The 12215-nt window shown below is 38.2% G+C and overlaps 1 protein-coding gene across 7 annotated transcripts in view; it reads left to right on the top strand.

Annotated features, from left to right (window-relative positions):
• Positions 1 to 12215, top strand: part of UTRN (utrophin) — a 504353-nt gene that overhangs the window by 442495 nt on the left and 49643 nt on the right. For all 7 annotated transcript variants that reach the window (XM_087425184.1, XM_087425188.1, XM_087425183.1 and 4 more), the window contains 3 exons: positions 2784 to 2941; positions 5430 to 5596; positions 11079 to 11190. In XM_087425184.1, the coding sequence (XP_087281310.1) occupies positions 2784 to 2941; positions 5430 to 5596; positions 11079 to 11190 (437 nt within the window). The remainder of the gene's footprint in view (positions 1 to 2783; positions 2942 to 5429; positions 5597 to 11078; positions 11191 to 12215) is intronic.

The following is a 12215-nucleotide window of genomic DNA, read 5'->3' on the forward strand; positions in this document are numbered from 1 at the left end:
ACACGGTGGCTGTAGTTAAAGAGCAAAAGCCAAACTCTACACAATATAATATATAAAAGATGTCTTTTATCTTTACGCGTCCTTCAAACGTGTTTCTGAAATGTATGATCTTTCCAGTGAGGAGGGTATTTCAGCATACATGGACTCATAGACTCCTACTGCAGTGGACATGCTTTCTACAAATGCTGGGAAACTTAATACTCTGTATAATTCAACATTAAACTTTCAGATTATGGCAGAGGAAGCAGAAGCCGTGCAATGACCATTTCTGATATTTAATTTAATCCATGAAGTATGCAGTTTTAGGGCTTAATTATATAAGAAATCTCTTGGGTTGAACTCTTTAAATCTTTCTTGTGAGCATTGAGACTCTGGAAATGCTGTGGTGTTTTGTTTTGTTTTTCACTTCGAGGCCCTTAGCAAGTCTGATTCCAGTCTTGATGTCCCCAGTGACATCAGAACGCTTCCTTGTTATTATTTCCTTTGTTAGAATTAATATTCAAGACAGTTTGCTCTCCAGACTCAATGGCAAGGGTGCTGTTCTGGGTCAATTGGTAGCCGTCTGAACGTTGATTTTGCAATGGCTAAAGTCAGTGTCTTCACCCTGGTGACACCTCCCTCTCTCTTCACGCCTTCCTGAGAATAACCCTTGATTAGGTTCTAACAAGTGAACACTCTGGCCTTCCTGCTTATAGCTGGGTGGCTTCTTTGCCTCATCAAGAACACATTCACAAAGGTCCTCTTGAATGGCCTTTGGCATCTCTTCTGTACGGATTTGTTGAAACTTGGGTTTTAGATTCTGACTTTCCTCTGACCCATCCCCACATTCTGACACTGCTTTTTATACTTAAGTATCACACCAAACTGGGGGCTTCTATAAAAATTTAGAAATATGTCAAAATTTTGAGTGTTAATGCTAATCTTTTCTCTTAGGTTTTGTGTGTAGTTTTACCTTAATAGTGGCATAGTAGTATAGCTATTTGCCTCAAAAGAGGAAAGTTGGGCATGGTTGATCTCGCTGGAAATGGGCATTTCTCTGTGCAGGTTGTTGTATAGATGCATCAACTTTACAAGAGGCCGCTTCCCAGGAACAGGGTTAAAATGAGCACCATAATAAGAATCCTGGATAAATATTTTCTGGCTACGATAGTCTTAGTTTTAACAAATGAAAAGAAACACGTAGAACTCTAACCAAATCTAAGCGAAAAAAATGATAATAAAAACTAAATTTATTGTAACTGAATTTGCTTTCCCTATGTATGCTTATAATTAAAATCATATTTCATTATAATTACTGTGTCAATATCACTGAATTTGGTTCAGTTGTTTGAAAATTCGCTGTTGACAGTGTTAGATCTAACATTATTCCTCTTTAAAACAAAGGAGAATGATATATCTTGATCTGATATTCATTTATCAGGTATGTTTGAAAATGATTTTTAGGCCCCAATAAATATTTACTCCTCTTTCTTCTGTTTTTGGAAAACTTCACATGAAAAGCATTTAGAATTTGTGTGATTTTGAATTTTCAGAAGTTGGAAATTTCTTTCCAAAAAGTATTAGTTTCTATAATGACGTGGGTTGTTTTTACGTAAAATTTCTCCCCATTCCAAAAGTAACGTATTTAAGTATGTTAACTTTGTTGCTGGAAATATGGTAATAATTTTAATCTTCAAAATATCACAAGTCATGTATAAAAGATAAACCAATACTAGAAAGAAGAAAAGAGTTTTAATTTTCTTGAAGCAAGAAAATTATAAAACAGATTTGTTTTTTTAATGAATAGGAAAGCCTAAGAACTGTGTGAAAGTGTGTGAGTTTTTGTTAATAAATCCTTAAAATCCGAATAATGTATGTTGTTATATGAAATGAAGTAAAACAAAGATAATTTGTATAGCTAATAAGGACTGAGAGACTGATTGGGCACTAAAAAATAAAGGGGCCGGCCCAGTGGCAAAGTGGTTAAGTTCGTGCATGCCACTTCGGTGGCTCGGGGTTCACAGGTTCGGATCCCAGGCACGGACCTACACACCGCTCATCAAGCCATGCTGTGGTGGCGCCCCATATACAAAAAATAGAGGAAGATGGGCACAGATGTTAGCTTAGGGACAATCTTCCTCAAGCAAAAAGAGGAAGATTGGCAACAGGTGTTAGCTCAGGGCCAGTCTTCCTCACCAAAAAAAAAAACAAAAACCCTAAAAATAAAAGATACCTCCTTGTACTTTTTAATGTTTCTTATATAAAATAGATTTGAGTATAGAAATCTTTAAAAGAAGTAAATATATGTATATATATATACACACACACATATATGTATAATAGAATATTGAATTTAGGAGTGAACACAAAAAGTTGGTAAACAAATCTGTTAAAATTTGAAGATTTGCTACTTAAAGCACATTTATTCCTTTGACAAATCACGAAGGAAGCTTTGTTTTTGCTCAGTGTCTTTTTCCATAAGAAGGAAAACCCTTACTGAGACCATTAAACGAACCCACATGCATTTGTTGTACCATTTAAAAAGGAAACTTGTATTTATCGGTCTATTCACATGTATTGACATACAGCAGTAGGTTGTTTTAAGAAGCATGTGGTTCACCAGTCCCTGATTACAGATATGCAGAATATCAAGGTTGTTGGAATTCAGGAGACAACTAATCTGATTCATGTCTCCGTGAATTCTTTTTAGTCTACATTGTTCAGTCCCTAAAACCAAGGATTATTTTACATCAAAGACCAGTAAAGGCAGATGGAAGTTAACCTCTCGCCTCTCCTCCTTGTAGATCTCTTTAAGGAAGTGGCAGGGCCGACAGAAATGTGTGACCAGAGGCAGCTCGGCTTGTTACTTCATGATGCCATCCAGATTCCTCGGCAGCTGGGGGAAGTGGCAGCGTTTGGAGGCAGTAATATTGAACCCAGTGTTCGCAGCTGCTTCCAGCAGGTAAACACAAAGGATCACTGGTCTTATAGGCTGTGTCGGGAATGACTTGGGAATGTTTGGAGAAATGGAACATGGACTTGGGCTAGAGCCAAATGTTGGAGGACGTTGGGTACCATCCCAGGAATTTTGTATTTTATTTATTTATTTATTTTTTTTTTTGAGGAGATCAGCCTTGTGCTAACATCATGCCAATCCTCCTCTTTTTTTTGCTGAGGAAGACTGGCCCTGGGCTAACATCCGTGCCCACCTTCCTCCACTTTATATGGGACACCGCCACAGCATGGCTTGCCAAGCAGTGCGTCAGTGTGCACCCGGGATCTGAACCGGCGAAACCCGGGCTGCCGCAGTGGAGCGCGCGCACTTAACCGCTTGCGCCACTGGGCCAGCCCCTGTATTTTATTTCTTAAGGCACATTTGATGCAAAGAACGGCAACTGCCTCAAGGAGGCTTATTGTTTCTCAATGGATAAAACCTCAAATCTTTTTTTGTTTTGTTTTGTTGAGGAATATTGGCCCTGAGCTAACGTCTGTGCCAATCTTCCTTGGTTTGTATGTGGGACACAGCCATGGCATGGCTTGATGGGCAGTGTGTAGGTCTGTGCCCGGAATCTGAACCCGTGAACCCTACGCTGCCAAAGCAGAGCGTGCGAACTTAACCACTATGCCACTGGACCAGCCTCAAAACCCCAAATCTTTAACATGTGCCATTAGATTGCTAAGATTTGGCCTTGCCTTGCCCCAGTCTCATCCTTTGCCACTGGTCCCCTTGCTCTCTGCTTCCCAGCCATACTGTTTTAGTTCCTTCATTTCTGCCTTAGTGCCTTTGGACATGCGCCCTCTGTTTAGAATGTTTTTCCTCACCCTCCACCTGTGAACTCCCTTCTCATCGCTAATCCATATTCATTCTTCAGATCTTCGCTTAAATATCACATCCTCTGAAAATCCTTCTCTGCCCCCTCCAGATGAGGTTACATGTCCCTGCTCTATTCACCTGAATCTCCTTCCTTCTTATGATGCTCATTACAATTGTAATTACATGCTGAGCTGTATAATCAGCTGTGTAGTGTTTTTTTCTTCTATATAAACCTAAGCTCCATGAACAAGGACAATTTCTATCTTTTTACTATTATATTCTGTGTAGAGTGCCTTGAACATCATAGCTACTTAATAAACATTTGCTAAATAATGAATAAAAATGCCCTGAGATCCTTGTAGGCAAGACTTGTTAAAAATATAAATTAAAGATGTTGTTAAAATAACAGTCTTTGAGAACATACATACAAAAGGAGTATAAATTTTTATACTAAGTCACCAATGTTAAACTGGAAAAGCACTTTAGTTTCTTTTTAATACTTACCGTACATAAAACCATTTTTAAAACGTTACTACTGATGGTACACATATGCATAGTGTACAAGGCTGCACATATTTTGCCAAAGCATAGCCAGTGATTTATTGCTGAGAAAAAAAATGCAAGCACCATCTCTTTAAAGAGAATTGATGTTATGGGTTATTACATTTTATTATTTTTATTTTGGAAGGGCAAGAGTCGCCCTGAGCTAACATCTGTTGCCAATCTTCCTCCTTTTGTCTTCCTTTTATTCCCCCAAAGCCCCAGCACATAATTGTATATAGTTGTGACTTTTTCTGATTCTTCTGTGTGAGCCGCCACAGCATGGCTACTGACAGGCGAGTGGGGTGGTTCCGTGCCCAGGAACCGAACCCCGGGCTGCTGAAGTGGAGCACGCAGACCTTTAACTGCTAGCCTGTCAGGGCTGGCTTTGGTTATTACATTTTATAGTGGCCCTTTTTCTCGTTTTAGAGATATAAAAAACCAAATGAAAATTCTATATATGATTCTCACATGTGCTAGTTTCTTGACAACAGCAGGAGAAGGATATTGGTACAAATTTAACTTTGCACATATGAAAATTACTTAGTATTAGGATTTAAAGAGAGACCAAGACATTCCTACAATTTGTCATGAGAAATTTGGAAATCCTGCAAAGTACATATGTTGTAACAGGCTCCGCTCCCGGTGTGTTCTTGTAACAGGACTAAAGCAGGCCACAGAAATAACAGTTTTTATTTAGCATTCAGAATGGCCTTCAAGTTTGGGAAGTTATCAGTGAGTTTCACACATGTTTATTATGTTAGTTGAATGAGTTCTATAGGATTAAAGTATTTATGTGGAAAGAGTGCCTAGAATTGTGTGGGTTTTGTTTTTGTTTTATTTAATCTGAGTAGATTAAGGTATTGGGATTTTTTTCTGCTTCCTATATGACAATTTCTGCTCTTTCTACTTTCAAATTCTAGAGTTTTCTTTCCTTGAAGAACCTTAAATATTTTGTGACTTAACTGACCTGGAAAGAGCTATGTAACTTTCCTTTTACTTCTGCACAGATTTTCTGAAGATTATGAAGCCACAACACTTGCTGCAATTCAAATGAAGACATTTTCTTTACTTTTAATATATGTTTCTTCACCAGAATAACAACAAGCCAGAGATCAGTGTGAAAGAGTTTATAGATTGGATGCGTCTGGAACCACAGTCCATGGTGTGGCTGCCGGTTTTACATCGAGTGGCAGCGGCTGAGACTGCAAAACATCAGGCCAAATGCAACATCTGTAAAGAATGTCCAATTGTTGGATTCAGGTAAGATCGCCTATGACCAGCGGTGGCAGTAGACTGCTTTCTGTCCTGTTTGCGTAACTCAGTGTATGTCCATCATGCCTTTTATTCCCATTTGGGGGATTGCCTCCTAAATAAATGAGATACCAACATATTCCATCTATCTGAAAATGGCATTCCTTCTTATAGCCACTACATGAAGCTTATTTTATTATTATCATTGTTATTTATACTCTTTTGCTCCATAACCAGAGATTTTTCTGGGTTTCTACTTACATAGGTCACAGAAGTGTTCATGCATGATAATTACTTGACTGATTATACATATTTGGCTCTGATGGAATTTGGTGATGTTCTGAGGCCTTGGGGGTCAAACTTAGTAAGCAGGAAGCAACATTTAAATACTGACTGAGTGGTAATCAAATTACTTTGTGTTACTTCTGCCGAGTTTGGCATAATAGATTAACCCTACTGTTCACGTTCACATGAGGGGTGCTGATAAATGCCACACTTTAAAGTCATCAGTTTGTGGCCCCAAAGCAGACTGTGCAGGATCTATGGTTTGTCTCCAGATGAAGCACTGTGGCTGTCATGGCCCTCTCATCTTTTTCTCTTAATGTAGGTGTGCATTAGGCCTCTTAGAATATACTATATTTCTCTTCTGGGGGGAATCTGGAAAGTAGCGCCAGTTTAATTTAGAAATCTATTATGAATCAACAAAGCCTACTCAGCAGTGGAACTCAAGGTTTCCTATGTACCTTTCATTCATACCTGAAGAGGAATTAGCCAAGACGGTGATTTGCTGATGGAGAGTCAGTCAGCGTGGCTGGGATTGGTTTTGTTGTATATAGCATCAGTGTCTTGAATTAAACAAAATTGCTTGCGTTTGACTGACTTTATCAGCATAGTTTGCATGAAGAGTATCATTGCGTTCTCTGTGGATGGCTAACATAAGAAATAGAGCTCAAATTTCCTGTTCTTCATAAATTGTGGTGTAGTTAGGGAGGCAATCTAACGTGTTGTAAGTTCAGAAGGCCTTGGTGCCAGTGGGACTGTGTGTTCTAAGAGGCTGTAAAGGCGGGTAGTCAGTGTGAAGCAGGATCAGCAGAGGCCTGACAGCTGAGATAATGGATGCCCCAGTGGAAGTCAAGGGCACACGTTGGGAAGAGGAAGATGGAGAAGGTACAGTTTAAAGGCGCCAGGTGTCTTGGAATGGCTAAGTTTGAAGTTCCCGGTGGACATAGATGGACGGAGAGGAGAGGAAATAGCTGGAATGTGGCGAGCTCAGGATATCAGTGGGAAGATAATCCAAGTGAGAGATATAACCATTAAGCTCATAATTGCTGCTCTTTATCCAGTGCTTGTTCTAGACCAGGCATTGTGCTAAAGTGTGTTTTATTTGTTATTTCATTTACTCGTCATAAAAACCCTGTAAGATTGGTAGTAATATCTCTACTTTATACATGAAAGAACTAAGACTCAGACATGAGGCCACTTGCCCAAGGCCAGCCATCCGAAGAGTAGAGACAAAGTTGGAATTCAAATCGAGATCCTTTTGACTCCAGGCTTCATGCTCTTAGTCAATATGGTATAAAAAAAAAAAGCAGATTAGATTTTTAGGAGGATTTGACATGGAGAAGCAATTAGATGATGCTGAACAGAACAATTGATTTAGGACATTGATTGTTAGACAAAAAATATTATACTGGATATAAAAAGTAATGTGAAACTTAAGAAACATCCAGATTCACTGACTTGGGAAGAGACTGGCTTATATAAAACCTGCCGTATGTGCCATTGGTATAGCCCAGAGATGTGATGAGGGACCAGATTTCTCAGACATGTGGACTTGGAGAGTGAAGGACAGGACAAAAGACTCTAAAAAACATTAGATTTGATTGCATCTTTAAAAGCTTTATTTTTTAAACAGAAAATGACCTGAAGCAACAGTATCATAATATTAAGATTTCACAAAGCTGAGATGTAGGTACATTGATGTTTGTTTATTTTTCTCTCTGCTTTTGAATAAACTTGAGATATTTCATAAGAGAACTACGTTTGAAGAGCAGTTATAAAGGGTGAACACTGTTAAGTGTTGAATTTCAGGTGTTTAAGCTTCTAGTATAAATGTAAAATTCATAGTTAAGTGTCTCCAATATACAGATGTGAAGTGGACCAGGATGTCAGAGATCAAGGTTACAGCAGGATATGCAGGAGGCAGTGTATTAAGAGCTAAATCTGGAGTCAGGCTTCTTAGATCTAAATCCTGGATATACTGTTTGATTGTGTGACTTTGGATAAGTTACTTGGCCTTCCTGAATCTGAGTTTTTTCAACCTCAAATCCTATGAGTGTTTTCTCATAGGAATAGTTAATGCATAAAAAGTTACTAGGACACTACCTATCACACAAAGAGCGGGCCTTCAATAAATGTTAGCTGTTTTTATTATTACCAATAAATAACAGTCATTGGTGGGATAGTAGCTAAGTCCACGAGCGTTATTGAACTGTTTATTGAATTGTCATTGAACTGTTCCATTAAATGGAAATACCAGAAAAGGCTGAACAATGATGTAGCTGAGTGGCACGCAGGATTGAAAACAGGTATAAAAGAGAGAGAAAGATGATCAGGGTTCTTGAGAGAAGTAAAGAAGCATAGTGTCGTGGAAATCCAAGAGAGGACTTGAGGAAGATGGCAGAGGTGGTAGTGCAGCAGAGAGATTCTGAAGTTCATATCTGAGAACATTTGAATCAGGAGGAGGCATTGGTGATCGTAGAGAGAACTCATTTTTTTGAGTTCTCTCTCAAAAAAAGAGAGAGAACTTCCATGTCATGATAAGGATGGAAGGCAGATCTCAGGCTCAGGAAAATAAGTAGGTTAATATGTGCCAACAACTCATTCAAGGGATCTAGCTATCACGTGAAGAGAGTATGTCAGTATATTGAAAATGGTAAGATGGTCGGTGATATGTTATCTTGCTTTTTCTTGCATATGTAGTTTTCCTAGTTTTCTATATTGAGAATATAGTAAATTTAAAATTTTTAATTTCTGAATGGAAGAGAAATATGTCAGGAGTTGATGCCTGGTTTAGGGACAAGACCAAACAAAGATTTCTTCAAAGTAATGGTGACTTAATGATTACACAAAGATTATGCATGGAGGGAGTGAATGTAAGAACAATTCCCGTAGTAAAACAGGGCCAAGATGGAATTGCTCTGGTTAGCTTTTAGGTAAAGGGATATCTCTCTCTGAGCTATAAGGAAGAATGAAAACCCAACTCCAGAAATAAAGCTGGAGGAGTTTGTGCGTTATAGAATAACCTTAACTTCATCCAGGCTGACTCTGTATCAAGCTGCCATTTTAGATATATATTTTTTTCTCTGAATTTTTATAAACACTGCTAGAGTTTTTCTCTAATTACTTCCAAATTAAATTTTAATGAAATCTTAGATTTGCAGAATGTTTTGCACGCTGGGAGTTATTTCAGTTCGGATCACATACAGTTGCTTAATAGTAGCATAAATAAATTAGTGGTTTACTCTCCTTTCATATAAAAAATGTCCTGAAGTAGACAATCCAAGACTGAAGGGTGGCACCACAGTCATCTGGGTCCACAGTTCTGTCTTTTTTCCCCAGCTTTATTGAGGTATAATTGACATATAACATTGTGTAAATTTAAGATGTACAACATGTTGATTGGGTATACTTATAGTGCAAAATGATAACCTCCATGGTGTTAGCTAATAGCTGCATCATGTCATATAATTACCATTTCCGTTTTGTGATGAGAACATTTAAAATCTACTCCCTTAGCAACTTTTGGGTATACAGTGCAGTATTATTAACTATAAAAACTATGCTGTATTGTAGATCCCTGAAACTTATTCATCTCCTAACTGGAAGTTTGTACTCTTTAACGAACACCTCCTCTTTCGTAGTTCTGTCTTTATGCTCTATCATCCCTAACATGTGGCTTCCATCTTCAAGGTCACCTTGTGCTAACAGAGTGGCTCTTCTAGATATCAGGTCTATTTTCCAGAAGGAAGAAGAGGGAGCCTGCTTCTTCCCAACCGAGTCAGTCCCTTGAAATCCCAACTAGAAACTCTACCCGGTGACTTCGACTTGCATTGCACTGGTCACCACCGTCAACAAGAGAGACTGAGAAACAGTATTTTTGCCAGGGCACACTGCCCACTAACAGTACAAGGGTCTGGTACCAACGAAGAAAGAGAGAATGGCTATCTGCCATGGGAGTGTTCAGCAATACACAAAACAAGAGAAGATGTCAGTCATATTTGTCAAGCCATGCAGATAGGTCAAGAAAGATTGTTAGTGAAGGTGATTGTTTCAAACAGGTAGCTTCTCTGCCAAAATAAGCTGGAGATGTAGTATACGTGCATTGATTTTCTTGAAATCAATTTGCAAGTGATTTTGTAGGTCATTTTAGAAGCTGCTCAGCACTTAATAGCACATTATTAACCTCACATAACCTTTATATTTTGTTTCCATTTTCATTGTTAGTCCTGTTACTTAATTTTTTTTTTTTTTCTGTAGATATGGATATATTTACGTTCTTATTATTACCCTTCAATCTGGCGGATGGAGGCTCTGGGAGATGTTTTCCACTCCGACCCAAAAAAAACTTAAAATCTAGAGTTTCGCTCTTTGAAATAAGATTCCGCAAATGAAAGTCAATGTACAGTGTCATTCTTTTGTTTTGTTTTGTTTATTTTTCTCCAAAAGCCCCAGTAGATAGTTGTATGTCATAGCTGCACGTCCTTCTAGTTGCTGTATGTGGGACGCGGCCTCAGCATGGCCAGAGAAGCAGTGCGTCGGTGCGCGCACGGGATCTGAACCCGGGCCGCCAGCAGCGGAGCGCGCGCACTTAACCGCTAAGCCACGGGGCCGGCCCCTACAGTGTCATTCTTAAATGAAAGATTTAAAAACACTGTTTCCATTCAAGAATGCATTGTGATTAAGGTTTTATTTAGTTTGCTCTTTAATTTTTTTTGCTAATGACTAGTTTAAACCAAATATGAAAAATGTCCTTGTAAAAAATAATGCCTTTGTGAGGGAATTTTGAGATTCATTTCTTATTGATGGTATGATTGATATTTCAAAAATTGGTGTGTCAAGCTAATAAAAGACTTCTCTTTTCTTCTCTGCCATTTTGCATTCACATTCAAACATTACAGAAAATTTTCTGACATGGATATTTGTCTTATCATCATGTTGTGAACAGATGGAAACCTGTTTTAGAGACTTGAACTCCAAAAATTTGCTTTTTTTTTTTAACTTGGGAGTTGTTTTCATTAATTCCCTTGTGAAATTCAAGATTCTCTTTGTCCTAATTGGGAGCTAGGATACTAAGCAAATTCCACATTTATGGCCAATATACCTTTTATTTCCGTGGTGATTTGGATGAATGAAATTCCTTACCACAAAAGATTGATTTGGACTAAACAATAAGCTTACAAGCCAATGAATTTTCTTTTCTTCTTTCTAGGTATAGAAGCTTAAAGCATTTTAACTATGATGTCTGCCAGAGTTGCTTTTTTTCGGGTCGAACAGCAAAAGGTCACAAATTGCATTATCCCATGGTGGAATATTGTATACCTGTAAGTACTGAGCCACTGATTTTTTGCTTGTTTGTTTGTTTTGGTTTTAACATATTGCTTTTGAATTAACTAGTGTCTCAAATTATTCAGTTTATTTAGACAACTTTTTCTGGAAAAAAGTCACTTGCAAGGTTCTGTAACCATATATTTTTTATTTTCTTTTAATTAAATATATCTATGTTGAATTCATTAACATAGAATAATTATACATTTTTCAGAAAAATTAGTTTATTAAATTTCATTTACATCTGTGTTTTGATTTTAAACCTAGCTTTCTTGGTAGCAAACTCTTTTAAGGGCTCACACTGACCTACATTGAAAAGGATACTATGTAATGAGATATCATGTTTCCTTTAGACATATTTAGGATATGTTTTCATAGTTAAATATTATATTTACATTAGCAAAAATGTAGAAAATGGGGACAGTAAAAAAAATCCAGAAATCTAGCTCCTGAATAAACAACCTTCCAATATTTTTCCCTGTCTCTGATTTTAAGATTTATTTATTTATTTTTGAAAAAACAATTTTATTTATTTATTTTTTGTGAGGAAGATCAGCCCTGAGCTAACATCCATGCTAATCCTCCTCTTTTTGCTGAGGAAGACCGGCTCTGAGCTAACATCTATTGCCAATCCACCTCCTTTTTTTATTTCCCCAAAGCCCCAGTAGATAGCTGTATGTCATAGTTGCACATCCTTCTAGTTGCTGTATGTGGGACGCGGCCTCAGCACCAGAGAAGCGGTGCGTCGGTGCGCACCCGGGATCCAAACCTGGGCCACCAGTAGTGGAGCGTGCGCACTTAACCGCTAAGCCACGGGGCTGGCCCGATTTTATTTATTTTTATATTTAATGTATTTTTTTTTTTTTTTTTGTGAGGAAGATCAGCCCTGAGCTAACATCTGTTGCCAATCCTCCTCTTTTTGCTGAGGAAGATTGGCCCTGGGCCAACAGCCGTGTCCATCTTCCTCTACTTTATGTGGGACCCGCCACAGCATGGCTGGATGAGCGGTGCGTAGGTCCGC

Source organism: Ceratotherium simum, chromosome 38 (assembly GCF_057802395.1).
Source record: "Ceratotherium simum simum isolate JZ-2026a chromosome 38, ASM5780239v1, whole genome shotgun sequence".
Lineage (NCBI taxonomy): Eukaryota > Metazoa > Chordata > Mammalia > Perissodactyla > Rhinocerotidae > Ceratotherium > Ceratotherium simum.